Source organism: Aphelocoma coerulescens, chromosome 1A, assembly GCF_041296385.1.
Source record: "Aphelocoma coerulescens isolate FSJ_1873_10779 chromosome 1A, UR_Acoe_1.0, whole genome shotgun sequence".
Classification (NCBI taxonomy): domain Eukaryota; kingdom Metazoa; phylum Chordata; class Aves; order Passeriformes; family Corvidae; genus Aphelocoma; species Aphelocoma coerulescens.
In genome coordinates this window covers 6,490,365-6,517,665 of record NC_091014.1, presented here as the reverse complement: position 1 = coordinate 6,517,665, position 27,301 = coordinate 6,490,365, and the positions used below count along the sequence as shown (strand labels likewise).

The window sequence follows — 27,301 nt, the reverse complement described above, 5'->3', positions numbered from 1 at the left end:
ACTTTAAAAAGTATTGGTAGCTTTTATACAAGCAAGCACCAAACCCATGCATTTTTCAGAACCCAAAACGGAGACCAGACCCTGCAATCCCGGCGTCTCACTCTACAAGCTTGCAAGAAAATTGGTGTGAATTTAACACCCAGGGGAAGATGTTTTCCTCAGCAGAGATTCTTCAAGACTGAACATTTTCATTCACACTTTATTTTGAGGTTCCACATGCAGGTGAACCCTTCAGAAAGGGTTAAGAAATGATGAATGCATGGGATGAGCCAGTTATATACAGATCAGGAGCTGAAAATGCATGATTGCAAATAAGACCTACAAATTGGGATATTTATATAGATATAAATATATAAAAATATATATGGAATTTTACATCTGATTCATAATATATAGCTGACCTTGATGCTGTTAATTATTATTTTAAGGGTGGGAAAGCTGAGTTGCCTTGCTCACAGCTACAAGAGGAGTGCAGGCAGCCACTTCTGCTGGTGAAAGGATGCCTGTAACTTAGCTGCAGACAATTCCTATATTACCTTGAGCAATCTTTTTGAGGAAGTCCCCTGGCCATCCTGTCCCCACGACAACAGCCACAGACTGTGGCCATGGTGCATGAAAAGTTTTGAGACAAGGGAACCACCTGGGCTGCCAGGTCTGGATTTCTCCACACCACAGGCTGAGGTCAGGCTGGGTGAAACCTTGGTGCCAAGCACATTTCCAAGCATTGCCTTCTGCTCTGTGTTACAAACCTCTCATTTTGTGTCTCTGTGTCAGCTAGGACCAGCCAGTTTAAATTTGGGTTGATCTTAGGCTTGAAATACAGTGTGCAGGTCTACCCTAAGGGTGACTAGGTTCCAACCTTCTTTTAAAAATAGCTGTTGGCTAAGTTGGACAAATGCCTGCCACAGGAGGCCCCTTGGGTCCTGCTTCAGTGCCAGGACACAGCCTCAAACCAAAGAGATTCACATGGACACTCAAAAGAATTGAGATGCAAACAGAAGGCTTTGTTTTAATTTTCCAAAAAGTAGCAGGCGACAAATTCCCCACTGGCCTCCTTCGGTTTCGCTAGTAAACCTATAAATATGCCATTTAACTAACATGATTTGCAGGTTTGCAGCTTGAGGGTGATTTTATAGTAAATTAAACATCCAGCTCCTGTGTACTGTACGTCTTAAAAATGCAGATGTCATAAAGAATGCTCAGAGTACAGAAAACATATTGATACGATGACGTGCTCTGCATTCAGTGCCATTAGTCAGTGCTGATCAGTGTTGAAGCTTAAGAAAATTGCTATTCTTTTTCTGGCTAGGGGCCCAGCATAAAAAACATTTAAAGTGACAATTGTCAAGATCAAAATGCCATGTTTTCACTCCATCTGATAGAACATCTGATATTATTAGGCTGGAAGAGTTTTTAACAATATATTCCCACACAGAGAACGGAATATTTTTCCACCTCAATAAGACTGATTTTCAGGATTTATTTCTGCATTTTTGGTCAGCCACTTCTTTCTTTCTAAAATGAATTCTTACCTGCCACACAGGCAAGGTTTGAGAATCAAACAGACAACAGAGTACAAGAAGTGTTGGTCAAATGTATTTAGATGTTAGCAAACTTCCCTTTGCATCTGCCAAGCCTGCGGATTTTCCTGTGCATGTTGGGTTTCTCCCATGGACTGCAAAATGAGGAGCCCAGCATTAAATACATTAAATAAATAAATAAATAAAGCACTGAGACTGGGACAGATGCTGCTGCTTAGGGAAAGGATGGCAGCCTAAACCCATCTGGCCTAACTTCAGTGACCTACAGTTTTAGTGTCAGCTCAACTGGCTGCTGGCAGTGCCAAGAGATCAGCTCCTCCAAAGAGTGACAGATCTCACCTCTCCCAGCGAGGTGGATGGCCTTTGTCAGGGCAGTCTCTCCCCTGCTACTGACAGATTACAGATTTTTTACATTGACTGAGTAGACTGACAGATGCTGTTACCTTCCATCCAACTCCCAGATCTTGGGCATCATGATAACACCTAGATGTCCTGAGCTCCAGCTGCAGGGACAGAAGGAATAAATGAGCTCTGAGGGACTGGACAAAGCTTGGGAGCTGTGAGTGCTTTGGGCAATGAGAGCAGGCAAAGAAGAAGAATGGGAGAAGGGCAACAGTGTGCATGGGCCAGCACTTGTGTGCACATATAAGCATTTCACTGCTGCTTGATAACTCTCTCCCACCCTTGGGGCAGGTTTCAACAATCCAAAATCCAGAAAAATCAAAACTTTTTTGGGTGTGTGTTTGATATCATTATTTCTGAACCTCACTCATGGGATTAGTTGAACTTTCTGACTTCTTTGCACCACTCTGTGGGAATGAAGTATATACAACAGTTTGGAAGTAGCAGGTAGGATGGGGTGGCTGATTGCCCCTCCTTAATGGAGCAGAAGCAGGCAGAAGGTCACAGTAAACAAGGCCTGAAATTCTATTTATAGGAAGGATGGCATGAAACTGCACAGTTTCTTGATTAACACATGATGGGGTTCACCTTTAATCCATCCTAACACATTACAAATGCAGGTGGGCTGTGCTGCCAGGGCAGTTCGAGTGACACATCCACTGCTAAGCCTGCTGGATTTGGGGTGGGGTTTGCCAGAATGCAGGGACCCTGAGTGATGAAGTGCAGATACCTGTTTTAAAATGAGTTGCTCTTGTAACCCTGTCAAGCTCTGCCACCACTGGCATGTGTGTCTGGGCATCATGTTTGAACCTGGAACTCTGCATTAGCCATCAAAGGTTATCTGAGATTAAGTCTGTCTCTGCTGGGGGGGGGAACTTTTCAAACTGAACTTCCTGTCTTCTGACAGCACTACATCCAATGTGCAGAATAACATCCTGAAGGGTTTAATTTTTTAGCTTTACTCAGTTTGCTTCAGTGAGGAGCACTTCTTGCAGGCTAAGCCAGGAGAATAAAGGAATAGAGATTATTTTCTGAATGCTACAAAATATTTAAACTCTGTAATAATCATGGGAAATCTCCCTGAAGATCCAACAAACTTTTCACTCTTCTAAATCTCCAAAATTCTGAAATATCAAAATTATAACTCTTTATTGTACATTTCTGAGGAGTCCAGTCAGATAAAGAGTGCATTTTCTCCCCAGAAGATGCCTTCTCTTTTAAGAAAATAGATAAATAGCTAATTATGTATAAATGGTGTGGAGGGTTTTTTTGTTTTGGTTTGGTTTTGGTTTTTCACTCCCATATAGAAGGGAAGGGGTGAAGCCAGACTTTTCATCCCTAGCTGTAAGCCTGTGAAAACCCCTTGCATACAATCTGTCAAAGTCACACCTGAATCTGGAGCTGCCTGCATTAATTATCAACTTTTCTATGTGTTAGTGCTAACATATGGCATCTAATTACTACCTCCAAATCGGCAAAGTTGTGCCACTTAGAATTTCAAAATTATTTTTTAAATTTTCCACTAATAAAATAAATAAAAACAAATTATAAGATTACTCAGTTACCCTCCTCCCTACTTTAAAACTTTTTTAAAATAGAGGATTTTGTCATTTTCCCTGAAGCAGTGATGCTTTGATCCATTTAAGAGCATACTGTCTGCAGGATATGTGCCTGAAAGTACTGACTGTGTTCAAATCCAGATCCAAGACATATTTAAGCATTTGCAAATTGTAGCATGTTAATGGCCACAGACAACTTAGAGTCAAGCAGGTGTTTGTAAGTTTTTCAGCATTAGACTGGAGGAACCCCCTTTGTTTGAAAAAGGGAAAATATCCTTAAAAGGATAAATACTGTGAGTGATGAGTCTGCTAATGGTGGAAAGTCAAAACCATGCTTTTTGGCAGAAAATCCTTAACCAAAACTTTGTAGATAGGTTAAAACAACTTGCACAAAGGTTATCAGACCAGACCTACTGGGTGATCAGACCAGGACACACTACAAAATTCATCATCTGCATATTTCAGAGATGCTACATTTGTCAGCAGTAAGAAGCTTTTCAGAATCCTCCTGGGTAGACAAATCAATTAAATCTGAGGGCAAGTCTTGCCCCATCAACTCGAGCTGCTAAAAGTTTGGTGGAAGAGATCAAGCTTTGCTTCATCTGCATGAGCAGAGAAATGACTTATACACATTGTAGGCAGGGAAGGACCTGCTGGAACAGGGTGCCCAGAGAAGCTGTGGAGCCCCATCCCTGGAAGTGTCCAAAGCCAGGTTGGATGGGCCTCTGAGCAACCTGGTCCAGGTAAGTAACGTGTGCAGGAGGTCTCCCTTCCATACCCATCTCCCAGTTTCCATGAGGTGAGTTTGGCCTTTGGTGCCAAGGGACAGAAACCTCAGGTGATGTAGACATCTAAGGGCAGGAACAGTGATGGAAAAGGAGGAGCATTTCATCCTGGTACTCTCTGGCTTGGTTGCTCATTCAAACCTTTTGCACAAGGGACTCAATATGGGGAGGGGGCATTTTATCACACAGCAAATACTGTTCTTTAAAAACCTCTGTGAGTTGAATGAGAGGACCTCTCCTTCCTCCCTATGGAACCTGAACAGGTCTATCAATCCTTCACACATATGTACAAGCTCAGAAGAATTGTAGAGTGTCCAACTTGTCCTACACATCTTTCCACAAGAAATTTTTGACCAAGAAAATTTCTTTAACCTCTTCGCAAACTGAGAAACACCACTTTACCTATAAAATCCACTGGGATCCTCCTGTGACTCAGAAATCAAAGAGATTTGAGTATTCCTCAAAAGCTCAACCACCAGGGATCATGAAAACCACGATGCCTTGGCATGTCTTCTTTCTTTTCCCCTTTGAACTTACCAATCTGGTTGAAGAGGTACAGTTTACAATTTGCTGTTGGCATGGATAATATACCTCCTCAGATGGATAGCCTGGAGCATATGGGAAACATGTGCCAAACAAACCTCCACATCCCCCACGCTGCTGTTTTTTCTCTTTCTTGATCTCCAAGCTGCTGGAAAGCTGTCATCCACTCCACGAACCCCATGCCTACGCCCTGCCTTCTGAGGAGCTGTACCATTATTACCATCATTGTGGTATTATTTTGCTTTCTGTTTCTCCAGTCAATTAAAAAAAAAAAAAAAAAAGTTCACAACCCCTTGAACACGCCTATCAAAAGTTTCCACATCCTTCATGAGTCTAAATTTAAAAAGATGTTTAATTTGACACCTGGAACCCCTGAACTGACAATTTGTTTTCCTCAAAAATACAAAGAATGGCAAGGAAAAAACCAAGAAAAAACCCCAATCCCTCATGAATTTCATGCTTGGAATAGATGCCAGAAAATAAGAGAGTATTCCCACAGTACAGGCAGGAGTTTCATGCAGATAACCCCAGACTAATAGCAGCAGCCAGGAGCCAACCTACCCTGCTTTCCAAGCAGGTGCTACTTGCAGAGAAAGACAGAATTTGCACAATTCCCCACAGTGTTTTTCCAATATGTTCAATCTCCTTTAGAAAGAAACACTTCAGGCAATGAAGAAGTAACTCACTGGGAGTCAATTTTGGCCCATTGCCTCTTATTTTTCTAATTTGCCAAGGAAATTGAGGTGAAATTTGTCTTTGAAAGAAGAACCCATAGAGGCCATACTTAGTTCAGAGGGTTCAGGCCGGTGTTCCTGTGCCTAAGGGATAATTGTGCCCACTGCTAGCACTACATACGAGGGACTGGAATTTGGATTCCAAAAGCAACGTTCTCCTTGACCGCAGCGGGGCCTGAAAAGTTCAGTTCTTCTGCCCATCCAGGTGCCTTGGCCTCTATTCTGAGCACACAAAGACAGCAAGAAATCACTGCTAAAACTCTTTGGGAAAATGCTCTTCACTCAGAGGGTATCTGGGCACTGGAACAGGCTCCCCAGAGCAGTGGTCACAGCACCAAGACTGACAGAGAGCAAGGAGCATTTCGACAATGCTCTTAAGTACATGGTGGGATTTTTGGGATTGTCCTGTGCAGGGCCAGGAATCAGGCTTTGAAAATCATTGTGGACAGATATCCATCCTCTCCAACTCAGAATATTCAATGATTCTATGACTCCAACCTGAGAGAGAGAACACCCCCTCCTGTACAAATCGGTGACAGCTCATATTTCCTGGGCTCATGGCCACTTTTGTTTGGAAAGTTATATTGGGAAACCTAGCATAATGTGAAGTTTTAATTTCCTTCCAAACTTCATAATCCTTGGAGAAGCCTGAAAAAGGGATGCACTACAATTAGCAAAAAAAGAAGCCTTAAAAAAGCCTTGCGGAGAGATTTAGAGCCCAATCATAATTTACATTTGCAGGTATGTAGATCTCTAAGTGCACGGCTTCTGCCCTGATTACTAATTAATGAGGTGCAAAGATGCCTGTTGGAGGAACCAGCTCTGATTATGTGGGCCTTATGGGAAAATGAAGCTCTTGCAATCTAAGAAGGCAGATGATATCTTTAACATATATTTTAGAAAATTACAGGAACAAATCAAGGGACAAAATATACACGTATATATTTTTAAAGAATCACACGCCTCCAAGTTGCGCTACCATTCGATTATCTTATTTCCCTGAATATATAAACCTGGCATGTTTAATAGACTTAGCCTGCCATCTATTTTGCATGTCATATACATCCACTTAGGCAGTACCCTAGTATTCCAAGTGGATATTACTGTCTTTATAGCATTCATTTTTCAATCGTTTTGAGGAATAAGTATACAGAGAGCTCCAAAGTGGGTTTCCCAGCTCATAATGAAGCATATGATTAAAACCTAAATTTGGCTCAGATTCAGAATGGCATCATTCTATAAAAAATGTAGTTTTGGCAAATGTTTAAGGCTGATCATGTGCTTACATAGTTTGTTAACACAGGTATGACTTTTTGCTTATTTTTAATTTTCAGCATTGACATTTTATCTCCATCTTATCGATCTCAGGTGCTCCCACATTAGCTCACTGTTAGGAGAACTCAAGGGAAGAATGGATGCAGTGAGGTGAGTCATGATGTACAGCAGGTACAAGGAAGACCTTTTTTGAGGACATTTCCTTCCTTCTTTAAAGCAGAAGATAACAGGGAGTTCAGAGCAGCTCAACACCTTCCCAACATGTCAGGTGTAGGGAAACTGCCTATCATTTTCACCACAAAAGAAGTAAAGTAATAACTCTCACAATGTTGTGCTTACTTTAGTTTAGAGAGAGACACAATTAAGTAAAAATAAATTAAACACATACCATTTGACTTTTCACTATCTGCGGGTTTCATCTGAATAGGATGATGCATCTAAAAACAAAAATGAAAGAGAGTAAGGCAGGTTGGATAGTTATAAAAAAATCAAGAGTCATGTTTTTAATGAAGGGCTAAAAAGAGACACAATTTAATATTAAACATGTTGAAATTATATAAATTCAAAATAACACTGTATTATATGCTTATAAGAAAAAATAAAATGGTAAAGGAGTATTTTATAATGAGGAAGATTAAAAAAAAAAGATCATTGGGCCCATAGGACTCATATAAATCTTTAATTTGCTGTATCTAGTTTCAGAAGACCTCTAAAGTTACAGCCCTCATTAGTTTATGGCATGCTTGGTTTCTGTTTTACCAACTTTTTTTCCTTGAGCTCAACCACTGCCAAAACCAAGATGGAATTTTCAAGTAATTTAAGAACTAGCAAGCATTTCAAACATACTCAGAGGAGTTGAGTTTGACAAATGAACTTTGCTTGTAATTAAAAAACTGTGCTGATTCTTCCAGGACTAAAGAAGAAGAGACCTTGATTCCTAAAATAGCTTCCTATAATTATTTAGTATCTGATCTTTTTGTTTTAGAAGACATTATACATTCATTCATAAAGCTTCCACCACAACATGTAACAATTCCGGCTTCCATAAAAACTCCAAATCCTCTTTCCTTTTCAACCTCTTCCTCCATTCATGTCCCTCTTACTGCAAAGGAAACCAACCCCTGTGTGCAGCTTCCCCTGCTGGACATTCCACCTTGGCACACTCCGTCTGGTGTGTCCTCAGCATTCTCTACTAAATAATTCAACACTGAACTTGTTGATAGCTCCAATAAAATTTCTACAAGTGGTCTTTTTGTTCTCTCAGGAGTAATAACACCACAACAGTTGGGCTCCCTCATGATCAGAGTGTGTGAGTTTTCCACAGGACATTGGTGATAGCCAGCCCTGTGGCCACTGTGGTGTGTTCAGGGAAATTTTATTACAGCTTCTCAAAAGCCTCCAGAACTGACCTCACATTGAGATTAAATGTGGGAGACGTTTAAGCTTGCAAGAATCCCCCCATTTTTATTTTCTTTCATGGGCTCTGCATAGTTGCTGGGATTTGACTGCACAAACCTCCCAGCAGCAGCAGAGCCACCGCCTTTTCTCTCCTCAGCAATTCCTTACCAATTCAGGTGAACAGGTGAAAAAATGTATGCTCTTTCTACTTTTGTATCATTTTTCAACACAGTGCAGCTGAGTATTGCCTGAAAATGTTAGAGGCAATTCCATTTTTTTAATAAAAGACTGGTATGACAAATTCCGGGAAACAAAAACAGCTGAGCAGGAGAGAACATCCATGCCCTCATAGCAAATGTGCTTTCAAAGCTGCACAGAAACCCACATCTGCATTACTTTTGGTGAAGTAACTTAACCACCAGGGAAAAAGTTGCTGGATTCTTTAGAAAATATAAAATATAAAATATTGCTGTGAATGTTTCTGTTATATTTACTCGAAGTCCAGAACGCTCCCTGGCCTTAAAAATCAATGTATTCCCTGTGTTGCTTGCACAACTCCCTGTGTCCTCGGGAAAGACATAGCCACAAGGTAGATGTGGTTGCTGGGATGCATAAATTTGCTTCAGTTTTAATAATTCTGTTCTCTTTGAATCATTCATTTCCTAAATGGACTTTAATAGCCCAGCACTTGTCTGCCACGACTTTTATTCGATCAGTTTTAAAGAAAAAAGGGAACTTCTATTGTTCTCTGTCTTCTTTAGTGCTTAAGATTTTTCCTGACATCAACAATACACTGGGCACTGCAGGAGACTTAAAATTCATGGGAATGTGAGGCAGCATTTCCACTCAGCAAGCACAAACAGAAAGAAGAAAAAAGGTGTAACTTGTTCCACAAGGCCATTGCAGGTTACTGGTGTCTCTGAGGAGCAGTGGATTGGTAAGAAAATAGAGGAAAGAAAGGCAAGTATTGAAAATTCAGGAATATGCAGAATATATGAGAAAAACCCAACCCAAATTCAGGCCTTTTGTAAGCAGAGGATCTATTGCTCTTTACAGCTGCATTTTTATGCCCCTAAGAGGAGATATTTTGAATAAAGGCTATTCAATTTTAAAAACCTCTCCCTTTTCAAACTGCCTGAACCAGAGAAGCCAACTTTAGACCAAATTCATGTGAAGAAGTTAGTTTTGCAGCCCATGGTCACAACACAAAGATCAGTTACCTGACAAGCACATTCACTGCATATCCAAAATCATCCTCTTCTGTTACACATAATTACCCCAAGTTCATTAACTCAGTAATCTGGTACACTCACGAAGCAAGAGGCAAGAATTTCACATGATGCTTCCACTGGGTTTTGACTTGATTTCAAAAGTTCCTGCTAAAAACTCATGGTCCAAATTCTCTTCACACCATCAAGCTGAATTTGGGAGTGATGCCATTGTGCTTAAAATTATATCGGTGCAAAACTAATAAAAGATCCAGCTCTGACCTGGAGAGTTTAAACTGCAGAACACCCCCAGAAAAATGGATGTGATACACAAACCTGGCTTCAGCAAAGAGGAAAGTGGAAAAATACCTTAGTGACAGTTTCCTAACATGAGAGGGCTCATGTTGAAGCTTGTTTAACCCTGACCATCACCAATTGATACGTTAACAACCTTTAACACTAGATTCAATAAAACATGCCATTTATAACCTGAAATGGGTTTTACAGAGTCACTGGTTCGCATCTCATTATTAAACTCATTGCTGACCTCTAGAGACAGCTGCCGTGACAATACATATTATAAGCTCTCTACCCATAAAATATTTAAAAGTAGGAGAAGAGAAGAGAAGAGAAGAGAAGAGAAGAGAAGAGAAGAGAAGAGAAGAGAAGAGAGAAAAGAAAAGAAAAGAAAAGAAAAGAAAAGAAAAGAAAAGAAAAGAAAAGAAAAGAAAAGAAAAGAAAAGAAAAGAAAAGAAGTGTGCAGTGAATAAGAAAATTAAAGGGGCAGAGACAAAAGCTAAATAGGTACTATCCTTTCACTCTACAATGAGCAAAAGAGAAAATAATCTGTGCATTTTGTATTTTCCCTGTATAACTGCAGGCTATAAAATAATAAAATAGCTGTGCTTTCCCAGGCCCTCCAAAAGATTATAGATGATATAAAACTGTTTCAAATTAGATGCCACTCACTAGAATCATGTCATCTACCGAAATGAAGGATTTCCTGTCTTATCAGAAAGCTGTTATTGTAGCTATACATCACTTATGGATCTCAAGGTAAGTGATTTCTCAGTATGTCATGTTGTCACGCAGAACAACAAGAAAAATTTTCTTCTTTTCTTGGAGGAATCTTTGCTTATGAAAATACAGTATTTATGAATGCACACTTACAATTAATAAAGAGGCTAGAATAAGAAAAATAACCTCAGCAAGTAATTTATAGACTTGAACATCATCCTGTGCTCAGAACACACCATAAAAGAGAACAACACAGCTCTCAGGCAAGTTGTGTCTAAGCGTGGGCAGCTTCCCCTGGCAAGCACGGTGCATGGGGATATCAAACCCAGGCTGGAGTCCGGGCTGTAAGGAACAACCTCTCCTCATCAATATTACAGAGAGTTCTACTGAACACACTTGTGCAGCAAGCAGGGCACAACCTGCCTTTCCTACAGGCGCTCTCTGTCCATTGGTCTCAAAACACACCATGCCACTGTTTTACAACTGAGAGCAGGCAAATGCCTGTTGCCCAGGGTTTCCAGTGCCTTGTGGCAGTGCTGGCAGCAAAGGGGGGGGGGGCTTCACTGCTGCCTGCACTGTCACAGAGGCCACCCAAAGCTCGGGGCCAAGCACGTCACTGCCTCTCCTTGGGTGCATCCCAAGCAGGGGTGCTGAGGCAGTCCATGGGAACCAAAAAGGCAAAGAAACAGTTGTCAAACATGCAACCCTGAAAATCCCCCTGAAATTAATGAGATTCTGGCTGCTGGCTATGTCCAGGGCAGCAGCAGGACCACACCATGGCCTAGAATTACAATTGAATAGTTACATCTTTTTCCCCCCTTTTCTTGAGTACATCTTGCTGTATGTAAACATAACTTCATTAGAGAAAAAAACCACAGCAAAGCAACCCAATGCATCTCAAAGGCATGAAACCTCTCCAGCTTTAGAGCCTCAAAGTCATCTTTTCAACAATAATAACAGTACCTATTTACATTCTTGTCAAAGCCATGTGACATCTGCATGGGAGAAAACAAGCCGACTAAGAGTCTATTTCTGGCAAAAATATTGCAAGGAAATTAGATTAACCTGGGTGGAATTCTATCTGGGAATTTGGAGTCTGTCGTGGTGATTAAGTCATCATTTCTGTCAGATTACTCTAATCGGCTGTCAAATACGATTCCACAACCCCATCTGTAACTTGGCATCCTCGTTATTCAGTCGATGTTACCTTCTGTATACAAAACAAACACCAAACAAGGAGGTGTGTGCAGTCTAGCATTTAGCAGAGTCATTAGCTGTGATTACTATTGTGTGGTTGCACATTGCACGAGGCGATCAGCTCATGGTTTGTTTTGTTTAGTCGGGGGATGCTTCAAATCAGGTGTAATCTTAAGCCTGAGGTGCCAGGGGTGAATGGGGAAGAATGGTCTCCAGGCATGGATGAGCATGGGATTGGCACACTCCAAGATACCACTGCATCAACAGCAACTGCTTAAATCACATTTCCGAGTTTTCAATATATTTTCTGGAAAGGCTTTTGGGCACCTGCTTTCCACCAATTTTCAGAAGAGAAATGGGCATTCAGATATTCTGGGTAGACTAAAGACTTCCTGTGAGCAGCAATTTCTGTGAGGGAAGCAAGGTTTGTAGGAGGAGGCAGTTGGCACTCTAAATGGTCTGTATTGGCTACTTTAGTAAGAGGTATTCTGTTAAACCTGAGTGCGTTAGTCTTACATAGGACTTTGGTGATTAAAAGCAGGAGATCCCTTTCAGTGAAGATGAAGGAGACTATGGGCTCATTTTGCTGCAGCTGTGTTGAGTCTGTGACATTTGGATACCCTCAGCACCTCTGAAACTCTTGCCACCTAGACTGTGAAAAATCTTTTTTTTCATGGTCCATTGCAAAAGTACCTTCATACATGATTACTACATCTATTAGCAGCTTTTATTCTCCATTCCTGCCACTGTGGATGCACATGCCTTGCTCCTGTCAGTCCTCGTGCCCTGAGGAAGGAAAACCACTCCACAAGAAAGGACTGTGAATGCACACAAACCTGCCCCCACCTTCACCAAGCTCAGTATGGCAGTCAAAGACCACCTCCTGACAGTCCTCTAAAGTTAAGCAGAATGTGACTTTTCACCATCAGAGTTGAGGGATTGTGTGTGGAGAATGTTATCCATGGCTCCTCACTCCTTACCATTCCTGTCATCATCTTTCTATAATCCTTTAAAGCAATCAGCAGATTTCTAGAGCTCTTAGCCCTTTTTTAGACCTGTCCCCTTCCTCCCTTCCCTGAAACCTGTCCTGGCAATAAGTTTCTAGCCATGACCCAGCTCAGTTCGTCCCTTACCTGTCACCCTCATAGACCACATTGCAGAGAAACACCATACAAAATGGAGCTAAACCTTCCCCCAAGCTAAGGGTAAATTTGAAGAACATGGGTTACTTGGGTAACATCCAAACCAAACAAAAAGCAATAGGATTAAATTATGACAGCTTGCATGTATCTTGTCATTTCTAGCACTTTGGGACTTGCTTCTTGCTAGCATTAATCATTGCTGAAGCCAAAGGGGATTTCTTTCATATTTTCTACATCTCAGAATTGTAAAATGTCAAGAGAGAATGTGGGAGAGAGAAGAAGAGACATTAGACTTTAATTAAACCCTAATATTCTTTTTGGGGGAAGGATTATAAATTCAGAGACTTTTTGGAATCAACAGGAAAACCAAAGACGAAGGAAATATTAAGGAGCAGCAGAGACAGGCAAAGAGCTCAGAAGAAAAGCACCTAAAGAGGTACCAGCATGAAAAACAGTGGGAAAAAATTATGCCCTTTGCCTAACTCTGGTCTGGAAATTAATTCAATGCTTTCTCCAAGCTCCTCATCCAATTAGTGAGTGAAGTTTAATTCGACCAGCAATCCAAGGAAAAAACAACACCAACCAGATCCCTGAGAACCTTTACTGAATCTGGAAGTCAGGAGGGAATGTATTGACCTACCAGAAGATTGGGGGAAGAAGAGAAAATACTTCACAAGAACCAGAGAATTAAATGATTTTCAGTGTCTTCAGAGACCACTGTTTTTCTGGACTACTATGTGCAGATACCTCTACACACACCCCCCCAGCCCCTCATTTCAGCTTTTAGCACCCCATTTTTCCATAGGATCTATCAGAAGAGCTCTTGAACACTCATTTCTCACATCATTTCATTGCCAACTGGTTTTGCTTTTTAAACCCCTGTGACTCACAAGTAATACAAGTTTCCCAGAAGTGAAAGAGGTATATTTTCCTATTGAAAAGAACTGTTTAGAATGACTTCTCTAGGGTCAAACTAACTTGAATTACGCAGTCAATATCTGGCTAGTGCTTTGGGAACTTCTCTGGGAACTGGGGATAATCTCCAAAGCCAAATAAATACTAGTGAATAAAAGAGGCAAAGGACAGCTCTCTGGCTCTCAAAAGAAGTGGCGTGGCACAGGTTGCATTTACACAGCTATACTTCTCCTTCCACCTGAAACAGGATGTCCATGTCCATACTGCCCAGTGGGAACGGTGTCTAGCCCATGTTCTTCCCCCAAATATGCCCACACACACAGGCAGGAAAGTGCCAACCCACACCATGCTCCTGTTGCTTCATCAGCACAGGCAGAGTTTTGGATTTCCAGCATTGGTTGAAGTCATTCACCTTCGTTTTTTCATGGGTAAAAGGAGGACAAATGTGCATTCATCACTTAGACTCTCACAAATAAATGTAAAGCAGTTGGTGTAACTGCCTGAGCAATGGCACAGCTAGAAGATTGTTTGCTGTCATCCTTTCATAAATCTCAATTTAAGGGATTTAAGCTGTGTTAGGCATTCATACAATTTTAGTAATAGAAGAATGTGATCTGTTGCTTGGCCTCCTAGATTACTGTCAGACATATATACATGCTTTTTTTTGGAGTGAGAGAGAGAGGGAGAGGGAGGGAGGGAAGAAGGAAGAGAGAGAAGCAAGAGAAAATGAGTATTGCTGGTGGGTGCCAAATATAGTTCATGCGGTAATGCATAACATCATTATTTTCTATTTAGAACACAGAAACAAGCATACAGCTTGCTTAAAACACATTGTTTTACCGGAGAACACTAAACCCACTGAAATTCAATGGCTTTTGGAAGCTTTCCAACTCAGTCATTTGCAATCCACTACACTCTGTGGTTTAAATTCAAGTTAAATTAAACATTAGTTACGGAGACTACAAACAATGCTGTGCTTTAAAATAATAAAAGAAAAAATAAAAACAATAATAGTAATAATAATAGTAATAATAATTAATCTAGCGATCCCTTCCACAGTCACCCCCACATGCTGCTGTTTGTCCTGTACACTTGCTAATTAGGCTGTAGCACTCAGTCTCTTTTAAAAGTTGTACCCTGATAAAGAAATTAAAAAGCTGGATATCTTAGAATTGACAACTTCACTTCCTAGTGTACAAATAACTACTGTTGCTCTTTTAGCAGTTCTCCTCCATTTATTTAATTCCTTAATTTCTTACCTCCCACACTAATGGCAACAACTCCAGGACACAGGCGAGCCAAACAGAGTGGAGATAAAGAAGGGGAGGTGTGGCCAAAAATTGTCTCTTCAAAATCACATGGAAAGCAAAGTTTTTAACTATCTTTTCTTCAAACAAATGAGCCTTTACAGAACCTATTCAATCCTAAAAATAGACATTAAGTGGGGTTCTGTAAATTGTTGGGAATAATGCCTTGGGGATATTTTGCATCATCCATGCTTAAAAAGCAAACCCATTAGACATCTGAGCAAAACATCAGATATTATTTTAACAGCAAGAGTTATCCATCTCATCGGCAGCAGCAATAACTTCTGTTGACATTTTGCCAATTGAAGTTTGCATGTCAATGGGGTGGGGCGGAGAGATAAAAGAAGTCTCGGTGACATTAATTGACTGGGTTTTAACCCCCATTCAAGGTAATTGTGAGGGGCAAAAATCGCTGTCCAGGTTTGTGAGCAGAAAGTGAAGCGCAGTGAGGCGGCGCCTTGTCCAGTGCCACGCAGGGAAGCGCTGCACGGCCCGGAATGACGAGCCGAAGGGAGGGAGCCAAGCTGTCCGCACTGCATCAGAGCCCGAGCTCCTCACGCTCTAATTGATTCCTGTCCTAACACCACTGCAAGGTACTCACTGCTGCTATCCCTTTCAGCAGAAAGGGCGATGGGATAAAGGCATAGAGGCTCCATGGGATGCATCTGGAGTTATTCCACAACTGAAGCCAAGGTTATCAAGCCAAAATCTTGTAATTTTATCATCAGGTATAGGTAAGACATAAATTAGCAGGTGTACTCTACACAAGCAGGGTTTTTTTTACAATACTACTCCCTAGGTACCCTACTTGAGAGGTAATGTAAGAACCTGAAGCAGTGATCCAGGACTGCTGGAGGAACCAAATGCCAGCCAAGCTGTTGTGGCTTTGGGATGTCAGCTAATAACTAATGTAGCCTTGTGCTGCATTGGGTGGATTTGCCCAGCATGACCTAAAATGCCAGGACTCAACTCCCAGCATGACACAAGCCTTCCAGTCAGTGTCCCACTGGACATGACTCAAGTGTTCTGAAGATGTACTTTCTTCCATCTCCCCAGTTGGGTGTTAGTTTCCAGAAGTCAACAGTCAAGCCTTTAAAGGGAGTACTTTCCCTTCAAATCTAAGAACATCCCCCCTCTCCCATATTAGTATTTGGAAAACAGAGCCAGAGTAAAGCCAAAACATGCTACCTATTAAGTCATCTTCTATGTAAAGTCTTCACATGGGAATAAAAGAGAGGTCCCTCAACCATCTCAAAAGGGGAAGGCAGCAAAGCAGAGGCTTGTTCTTGCTTGAGTGATTTGCAAAGGCAGATTTCACATTCCTCCCAGAAAAAGCCAGATTCCCTGCTTAGGGAGCACTGACTCCTGAGGGCGTATTCAGGGAATTTTGCCCTTCTCAGAATCTGTGAAGGCTCAAGATGAAGTCCCCATTTTAAAAAAAGATCTTTCTTGCTGCCCAATGAAAATATTCAAGTAACTCAGTCTGTGGTCACCATTTTAGGGTGCCAGTGTTCAAGCCTGATCCACAGGAAACCCCTCCCTTTCTACATAAATCCCTCTGATTCCACATCAACTTCTAGGATAATTTTTAGAACTTTGTTAAGAAAACGAAGAAATCCTCTACCCTATTGTCCTTCTTTCCCATAAACACAGTCCCAACCAAAAATAAAAGAAATTTTCTTTCAGGCTACCAATGATTGTGAAGACATTTAGTTTAAATGAAAGATTTTTAAAAACATGCAATGGCTTTTGTAATGCAAAACATAAACTCGGTTCTGAAGGAGGCCAAAGCACCCAGGATATCAAATGCTTGTTTTGCAGGAGTTTTATTTTAAGACTTATGCTGTTCTGTGCTTGCTTGTTCTCCTCTGTGAACTATGCTCTGGGAAAATACCATGTGATTATGCTCATCAATATCCTCTACCTTTGCCAAGCTGGAATTCAGGAGATAACCCTTTAAAAGGAATGACTAGCAACAGCAACATTTCAGAAAGACAAGAAACCATAGTCAGGGGATCCTCTGTTTCTTTCACAGTGTTATCTCATCTACACTTATCTTCTTAATTTTTTGCTTTCATTCAGTAAGAGAAACCAGCCTCAGCCACTCCCCTAGTTTTACATCACAGACTTTTCTGTTCATTTGCTAAGTGGATCTTCTGCCTGACTCTTTCTGCAGCATGGAAGGTCACCTTGATCCAACAACGCTCTTGGGCTCCTCGTCTAACAGAAACTAGAGTATTATTTGGTACAAAACTCAAATTCTAGGCTATGGGATTTTTTTTAATGTAAAGCTTTTTTAAAGTTCTGTTGGAAAGCTCTATTTGCATTACAATGTACCAGCAAGAACCTCTTATACCTAAAAAGTGTGATTGAGGCAAGTCTAAAAGAAGCCCCCAAAGCATCAAAATTATAAAATCTATTGAAATTCTACCTTTTAAATTAGAGAAAAAGGGTACAATATATAGAAAAAGTTGGCACTGATGATGTGGGGCCACTGCCGTTTTCACTTTTCACTTAGCAAAGGTACAGAGAAGTTCTGGGTCTGGAATACATGTCTCGATTCACAATTCCCTCCTCTCCAGAAGGCAGACAGGCAATTAAATTCCTCCCTGTTACCAAACACAGACCAAATCCAGATTTCTTCAAAGGTCAGACGTGAGCCCCAAACTACTTGTCAACAGGCATGCCTCTAAATATTGCAGGGAATAGCCAAAGCATTCAGGTAGAAAACAGGTTTTAAATGAAGACATCAAAAATCCTACTCTCCTGACTGAGATCAGCTGGCCTAAGTAGTACAGTTTTATTGTTGTACCAGCAGAGCCATAATATTTTACGCCAAATGAGGATATGGCTCATAAATTCTATTTAAGCTCTCCATGAGCTGGAGTTACAGGAATTTTCCACGACTATCCAATATCAGCATCCAAATAAAAGCTCTCAGTGTTATGCCAATAATTTGCAATGGCGAAATAATCTGGCTGTGGAGAGAGAATGAAAAAGATAGCTCAATATTTAATCCATCTTTGAAAACAGAAGGATACTGCCACGAGTCTCCAGCCGCAAGAACACACAAACACACACTGTCCACGTGAAAATATGAATGTCTAGTTGTGTATACATACAGTTACAAACACCAGTAAGAGTCACGTTGAACAACCATGTTATTTTTAACCACCCGTCGTATGAACTCATTCTCTTTAATTTTTTAGCATCTCTGTAGCTAATGTACTCTGCCAGTGCTTTCTCTGGGATAAGGAAAGTGGTTTGCATTCAAACTAAACATGCAGTATATATTTATAATGCTAATCTTTAGGAATTCCAATGCATTTGAATATTTCTGCCAATAGGTGTTTGGAAAGTTAAACAAACAAAAAATAAATGGACAACATTAGCAGAAACATATATTTTTGAAGAATGAGTCAGTTCCAGCTGGCTGTGGTGTTTGGATCGAGCTGTGATTAAGATTTCATTAGTAAAAGGGACAGTGCTAGGAAGAGTAAGGCCAAAATCAACCTGCCTCCACCCATCTGCAAAGCTCCAAACCAGCATCTGACCCAAAGCATGAATCTTAATGCTTGGGTCCAGAGACTGGGGCCCTTGATTCTCTTGAAAAAAAGCAACAACATGCTTCATTTAGTGACTATAAACGTCAGTATGTGAAAAGTTGTCTTCTCTTACTTATTCTTTACTGCTACTGTACTCAATTAGAAATTTTCTCTGTGCTGTGCCCCGTGAGTAACATCTTTATGTGCAACTTGCCTAAAGGTCAAAGAAATCTCTTTGCAGAGATGGCTTCAGGTGGAACAGCTGGAGGCCACGGAGAACTATCAGGAAGGTCCTCTGATAAAATCAACTGAGCTAAAAGCTCTTACATCATTCATCCTACCTGCTCCACAGGTAGCATTTAGAGCTACTGGGAAGTCTTGAACTCCTGGTTTCTTGGCATATGCTGCTTTTTCTGAGAGAAGCTAATGCAGCCTGAGGGTTGTTGCAGTGTCAGTGAAGCTAGCAGAGGGCAAGGAAAGCACAGGGGAGGAGGAATGGGTGGAGAAAAGAAATTTTCCCCATATCACACCCTCTATTTTTGGCTTTTGTGTCAACAGGGAGTAAGACAAGTAGCAGACAACGAGGGCTGTCAGCTTTCAGGCCACTTTTAAAGTGGGATAAATCCATGTCATTCTTTGCAAAATGAACAGGGTCACAAGAGGCAAGAGACACGCCTGCCTGAGCAACCCCCAGAGCCCTCCAGACACAAGTGTATAAGCACAGCATTTAGACAGACTGTAGCTCTTACTTAGCAAGATCTTTCTTTTTGGTTAATCATATACTTTTGTACAAATAGGAGGATTCTATATTTACCCAGCATAGCAATTTCTTTCACTTCTTAGCAATCGGAGAAATCAGAGATGAAAAAATCCAGCAGCTTGTCTTGAATGACTTGATGCCAACACAGGATTGCTGCCTATCCCATATTTTCTAATACTTTCCTACCCCAAACACCCGCAAGGACTGGGATTTAACTTTGTTTCTTTTAGAAGATTATTCTAATTGAACTGATACTGGATATTTTTTCTCGATACTTGATCTAATCTTTACTTCACCTCTTATGATGGTAAACTCTTGGTTCTGTGTACAACCAAAAATAATTCCCATTTGTCACTGGCATTTGGGCAATACTTGGCCCTGGAGGAAATAAATGCACCATCTTCATGGATGCTGCTGTGGATGCTGAGTGAGGTGCTCCCACAACAGCACTTATCCTCCTCTGTATTCTCTGCAATATTTGAAATGAATATCCTGTATAATAACACAACACATTTTCCTCTAAGGTATTGTCAGGAATTTGCCACAAAGTAATATTAGTTGCTGTCTGGTGGATACTTGCTCAAGTGATGGTCTAGAAAACAAACTCCCTTCAATCATTTGAGCCATTCACAGCTGAATGGAAATATAAAGGTATCACATCCCTCACATCTCTGCACAAGGCTGCAATCCCTCTGAGAGATTCTGGCAGCGGTAAGGAACATTGAGTGTTGTATTCTTGTGCACTTCACTTGTGGAGGTACCAGATTTTCAGTTCATAGGATCATAGAATGGTGTGGGTTGGAAGGGACCTTAAAGCTCTTCTCATTCCAACCCCCCTGCCACGGGCAGGGTGACCTTCCACTACACCAGGTTGCTCAAAGTTCTTAGTTTAAAACTAATCTTATCCTCTGATTAGCATCTTATTTTCCACAATCTTACTTTCTTCAACCCACAATCCTATGTTCTCTATCTTGAAATCAGTGATAAGCCTCTATTCATACTTTCTTAGAGACCATTACAGACTTCTAGTTATTCCTTTCAGACATGAGCTTCTTTTTTAGTTTCTTTCTCTGCTTTCTCCCTGTTTTTCTCCTTCAGAAGAGAAAATTTCCACTCACTGCAACTTGTAACAGTTGCAAGTGGGAATGGGTGAGCATTCCTAAGGTGAATGATTGAGGCAGTGTATTAATGAGATTCCCTGATACATTGCAAATTCCATTTGCAAAGAAGCAAAGTTCCTTACTCTAAGCCCTGCTTGCATACCCACCCCCCCGCCCCGTCTGAGTTACAATGGGGCAAGAGCTGGGATTGACTGCAGACTGCTTTAATGCCACTCTTAATGACAACTTGTGAAGATTAGGAAGTTGTCAGAATCAGATATCAGCAAAAGCTCCAGCTTGCTTTGTGAAGTCAGTCTGAATTAATTAACGGGTAGCTTTCCTTTGATATCGCTTTGATATTTGGCTGCAGCTGGATAAAAATCAACCACAAAGGAAGCTACATTTTGTTTACCACTGCTTAAGACTCTGTTTAGCTCAATGAGATTTTTTTTTCTTTTGCAGTTTTTGCTTTTTTAACTTCCCTGGCACAAGGCAGTAGATACAGGCTTTTGCTAATAAGTGGAGTTATGGTGGGATCTTTTTCAATGACTGTTTCCCTCTGCTCCTGCAGATAGTCAGGCTACTGTCTGGTAACAAAGCCACTACTGATGTCAGCTAAGCTAAAGGAGAAAAGATGGGCCATTCCAAAAGTGAGACAAATATTAGCTTTTCCCCCTCTGTTACCTATTAAAAGGTATTTGACACTTTAATTGTAGAATCATACAAAGGTTTGGGTTGGAGACGACCTTAAGGACCATCGAGTTTCAAAGTGCCCTGCCATGGGCACTTTCCACTATCCCAGGTTGTTCCAAGCTTTGTTCAACCTGGCTTCGAACACTTTCAGGGATGGGGCATCTACAACTTCTCTGGGTAACCTGTGCCAGTGCCTCGCCACCCTCACAGTAAAGAATTTCTTCTTAATGTCTAATCTAAACCTACTTTCTTTCAGTTTAAACCTATTCCTCTGTGTCTTATCAATAATTGTATTTGCCCTCTGCTTTACAGGGTGCTGATCACTTGCTCCACACACTGACAGCCTAAAATATAAGCTCTGCAACTATGTGTCTTCCATGACTTTCCAGGGTGGGAATTCACAGCCCATTTGAGCATCTCTAACGGTTTTGGATGTCTACCAAGACAATCACATTAATATGTCTCTACCCCAGATTGGTGCTTGCACCCAAATGAATCCCCAAGTATTTCTACCAGCCCCAGTGACCCTGCTGGCAAGAGGAGGAAGGATTTCTCTGCACACCACAGGGGAAGAGCAGACAAAGAAGTGGCTCTTCCAACTAAGTTAATGAAGATGATAATTTCTTCCAGAAAATTAGCAAAAAATCAATTATCTCTCTAGGTCTGCAAAGAGTGTTTTTAATTAGGCAGAATATGATTGTCCAAAGTGTGTTATTAGAGCAGGAGACTCAATCAGAGCACCCACTTTCACCTGGTTTTTGTAGTATTAGGGGGTTTTTGAGTACCACAGAGAAGACAGAACTTTTCCTCTCTTACCATGTACACTGTCCCATTCAGCAGCACGGTGCACCTGCCCAGTGTGGTTCATTACCCAGCTGAGATGGGGGAGAGCTGGCTGGGGCTACCTCAGCTTCCTGCACCACCACAGGAGTGCAAACACACAATGAGCCAGCATTACATCTCTTCAACAGCAATGAGCCACAGAGCAGAGGTGTTTGAAGGAAGCAGCACAGCTCACAGGGTGGGACATAATGGCAGGAGGATGCTGAACAAACAACCTCTCTGTTATAAACATGCCATGAGGCCCAGGCTCCTCAGTCATAACATAACTCAGATCCACAGGTGCCAAACATTGCTATCCAGGCAGGTATATGGCATCCAAGGGCACCTCTAATGATGTTGCTTCCTGATGCCTGCAACACTGTTTATGATCTGCCTCTCTAATTTCACTATTGTAGGAATAGACAGACAGCTAGGAAGGCTCCCTGAACTAGTTTTTCATTATGAAGACAATTTTAATAGCTCGTGTTGTGGTGCTAATGAGGCTGACTGAAGCACCTGTACTTTCTGTTCCAGATAACAGAAAACAGCTAACACCAGCAGGAGGATAAATAGCTGTTTAAGAGAGTGCCTGGGCTATTATCCTTAGCTAAGCACCCCACCTAAATCTTGGTGAGCTCTGCAATACCCTCGAGTACTCCAGTGATGGCCTCTCGATTTTCTTCAGAGATTTCCGTTCTGAAGTGCACAGCAAAGAGTTCTCCAAGTCAGTGATTTTTGGGTACCCAGCTTAAAAGTGATATCCTGTGAACTGATCCTCCACCCTCACTGAGTAAGATGCTCTAAGTTGGACAAAAAATTCTGGAGGGATTTTGCAAAGTGATGACCTCAACTGGTCAGAGTTATGGAAACCAGAGGTCTCCCAGTGACACATGCCAGAACTGTTTGGTCTTTAGGGGATGGGCTTCACATTAGTGAATTTTTCTGAGGTCAAGCCACTATTATGCATTACTTACTTTCCAATCCAATATTATTATACTGCAAAGCTGTGCAAAAAGAAAAAAAATTCCTGAACTACTCCCAGAGTTCTCTAAAAAACCTAGAGTGTATCTAACTGCTTTTGCAGCTGGGCCAATGTGCTCTCGCTTCCCAGCAGGAAAAGCAACAACCTGATATGGATGTTTAGGATCTAAACCACCTCACTGATGCCCATGCCCTGTGCAGCTCTGCACCCTCCTGACACAGCACAGGGCATCACTCCCCTGAGTAAGGCAGGTTGAGGTTTAGCCACCTTCTCTCAGTGCCTCAGCAATGAATCTTCCTGCACTTCCCTGTTCTTGGAGAGTCTCTTCCAAATCTTTGAAGCTTTTCCAAAGAATAAAATACTTACTAGAGCATGGACTCATTTCCAGATATCACAGTACTTGAGTCACTGCCCTCAGTAGCAGGCAACCAAGTGCTGTTCCTTGCTTTCTCTCACTCCCACAAGAATTTGACACTTTCATACAGCTGGACCAGCTTCAAGAGGAGAAACAGTGACCCCTAATCTTAACTAAGTCCAGTGGTGAAGGCTCTGTTAGGTCGATCTAAGCTAAATCCTTTCAACATACAAGGCACAGAGGATATGAACTGCATTCTCCCTGCATGCCAGAAAGTTACCCTAATGATGAGGCTGTGAATTTGGTGAAGGTGAATTTGACCCTCCATCCTTCAATGAGAAAAAGGGACAATGTAATTATGAACTAAATGTTTTGCTCGATTTAGAGAAGCTATTTTCACTTGGTCAATATTCTCCTCTCCCTGTGCCTGCACAACATCCACATTCTCCCACTAAGCTCCAAATTCAGCTACTTACAGAGATTTCACTGGGTTTTTAAGTCACTTTTTTCCATTTTATAAATCCAGGGCTGGTGATCCATTCTGTGTTTCACAGCAATGGTAGGTCCAAATCCAACTTTTCTACTAAGGTACCTGAACTTAGTGCAAATATTGATTTTCACTGAAGTGGTAGAGTCAGTGCAACATTTTTTTTTGAGGGGAAAGGGCAGGGGTAGAAGTGGTGTTTTTGAATAAACCCCCCATATTTCTTCTAAGCTGGGCAAAGTGTATCATTAAGTGGGTTTATTTGCATAGTACTTTAAAGGAAGGAATGGGCCAGATTCACTTTCTCAACATCATTCAGTGTATTAGAGCTCCCTTCCTAGGAACAGATGCTCTCTGGGAATTCTCCTCTTTCCCATCTGGTTATTTTTATCATTTAAGCAGTTCTATACTCTTTGGATCCTTCATTAAACAGCATTTGGCCATACTATATGGGTACTGAATTAGTTTAATTTGTCATCATAAATCAATCACTGCAAAGCCTTAACTAAGTTAATTGCTCTTTGAATTCCCTTTCTGTTTGTCAAAATCTCTCAGAGTCACTGATATATCATATTCAGGCTATTATTCAAGTCATATTGGATGATTACCTTTTTATTACAGGTAATTTTTACATAATGTTCATATCGTACTGAAAAACCATAAGGCTTAAAACAGAGAAGGGAACTGGATTTTAAAACACTGCTCCATAAAGGAGAGTGCCAGCACAGTCATCAGAAAGTGGCTCATGATGTTAAGTGAGAACCAGAAATATATTTGGGTTTTTTTTGCTCCTTGTTGGACAAATGGTATTTTATCAGAATGTGAATGAGGTTTCATAGTAAATCATCATGGGTGCCTGCATTTTGAACCAGATTATTCTAAAGGTTAAAAAACCTGCTAACCCAATTCTGCACAGCCCTGAGATTTCTCTCCCACGTTGACCCTCAAGCCCCAGGTCCCCAGACGGTCTGTGGCACTTCCTTGACCATACCAACACTGTGGCACTGAGCAAGAACAAATGTGTTTTACCTGAGCTGGCCCAAAGGGGGAAGGGAAGCCCCAGAGCAGAATGGCATCATGCCAGTGATTGCCAGCCTGGTGTAGGGTAGAACTGACCCTACTGTGAATGGGCACCAAAAGAGAAGAACAGCCCAAGTTCCTCTTCAAAGTTCATTTTTTTCCTATTCTACACCCCTAAATGGACTTTGAGGTTTCCTTACAGCCAGTACACAACCTTTGGGCAAAGTTCCCTCTAAGCCAGTCCTGTTTCCCTATGACGTCAAAAAAGTTTAATAAAACCAGCAGTGATTCTTATAATGTAAAAATTAAAAATGTTTCCCTTGACAACATCTGGCAAAAAAGGAAGCCATGAATATTTTACAAAAAGAAGTTCCTACGAACTCCACCTTGCTGTTAAAATATTGAGAGATTTCTCAGAATGGTATTTCTTCCTTGTTAAACCCTTAATCAAATAAATTCATACAGCTAATGTCCTAATTTCATGCCAGAACTTTAATACAAAAGGTTTGCTGCTACTTGGAATATGTATATCCCACTTGAAATAAGAACCACGTAAACCATGACTCTGTTAAAAGCATGGGAGTGCAGAGTGTGGGCTGTTAATTATTTTTGTGATAACCTTAAGTAGGAGGATATATCAAAAACTGTACATAAAGACAACAAATAACCCTTACCATGTCCAATAAATCTAACTTCAAATACAGAACAAAGACACCAAAGAGTTTTAGGCGTAGATTTTACAAATGGATGCCCATTGATTTCTGACTTCAAATAACCTCTGCATGACATTAAAGGTGCATTTATTCAGCTACTTGGCTCCAAGAATCCAACCAACATATAGTGCTCTTGTGTTACCCATCTGCACTTAACCCTTGCCAGGAAATCCTACCAGATTCACTTGTCAGCAAAAGAGAGCACACTGTTTTTAAAACAAAGTGTGTTAAAATTAAAACAAAAACCAAATGTCAGCGCCATGAAGGCAGTTAAAGCAGTCCCTGAATACAGCTCTTTGAGGTTTGCCCTCTATACAGAAGCCAATTTTCACTAAGCAGCAAATTAGAGCATGGGGGAACCAAGATTATTACATCTAACTGATGGTACAGTATAAATTTAGATGGGTGGAATTTATTGGATTACTCTGTTTAGGGAATAGAAGTTAAACACCTCTAACGAAGCCATGAGATTCTTAATGAAGATGAGACTAGTTAAGGCCTCAGTTCTACATCTCATCCCAAAGAAGCCCATTTCTAAGATCATTATTACATTCAAATTGAGTTTTTCCCTCTTCTCCCTTCTGCCTTTTGAAACAAAATCCAAATGAACACTCCAAGAAAACCTGACTCAAAGCTGAATAATATAAACCACATCTCTATGAGCTGTGAGGGTATCAGCAACCTGCTCCAATGCTATGTTTGAAAAGACACATCTGAAAATTCATGTTGTTCATTTGCAAGACATAAAAGCTACTTGTGATGCCAGCACCAAGTAAACAGAAGAGAACTGTCCCTATTTCGTTGATCAGTATCATATATCATAACAATATGCCTGTATTTGTCAAACATTGCATATCTTCTTCTCTGCCTAGTAGCAATCCTACATAACAAGTGATATCTAAATATTTATTTTGGGAAAGATAAAAGCTCCAATATATGACAAGGAATATTATGACCGACAGAGAGATTATATTAATCATGAGTAAAAAGATGATGTTTGATCCTACTTGTGCAGAAAGTTTTAAAATTTTTTTAAAAAAAATCTTTTAAATGAATTCTATCCTCAGGAAAATGATTAAAACCAGAAAAGCCTTGAAATGTCAGCTGGTGACATGTTTTTCTTCTTTATCTTTCTTTTTTGTTGTTGTTGCTGTGAAAAAAAAAAATCTGAGAGAATACAGCAAAGTGCATCATTAACTTCTTATTAATTTTATAATACAAAGGCAATTCAGTTAAAATAGTAGTGCTGCAACTTTAAATTACAGAACTAGCTTGGTATTTAATGAGAGATTTAGCACAGCGGGGTTTCTGTTAAATTAAGTTGTGCCTTCACATCACAGTGGGAAAACAGGTGTATATTGGTTTAGAATTATGGAAATGTTGACTAATTCCAAGGCTTGTAATCAAACAGCAAGGCACCCTGCAATATTTTCTTCCAAGATTCTGCATTAATCATTTATGTCTGGTCTTATTTTCTTCATGTCCACTAAAAGGGTGCAGCTCAAAGGAGCAGATCAAGCGCTGGTGTTTTCATGTCTGCGTTAAGGATGAGGTCCAGGCAAAAAGCAGAGATAGAGACATAGCACTACAGGCTTTGCTCAAAAACCTACTTAAATTAAACTGAACATGCAGCCTTGGAAAGGCGATAAATTTCACACTAAACCCCCACTTTTTTGGCTTCACCGGTGCTGATCCAAAACCTGCTTACCAAGCCACATGGAGCAAGTCTGCATTTAAGAAATGAAGATACTAAACCCAGAAATAATCTAGGCTCTATCATTAACACAGAGTTATTCTCCTCCAT

General features: G+C 40.8%; 1 protein-coding gene across 4 annotated transcripts in view; it reads right to left on the bottom strand.

Moving 5' to 3' along the window:
* The window catches only part of CELF2 (CUGBP Elav-like family member 2), a 375,542-nt gene that overhangs the window by 69,104 nt on the left and 279,137 nt on the right, over nt 1–27,301 (bottom strand). For all 4 annotated transcript variants that reach the window (XM_069034697.1, XM_069034704.1, XM_069034714.1 and 1 more), the window contains one exon: nt 7,228–7,276. In XM_069034697.1, the coding sequence (XP_068890798.1) occupies nt 7,228–7,276 (49 nt within the window). The remainder of the gene's footprint in view (nt 1–7,227; nt 7,277–27,301) is intronic.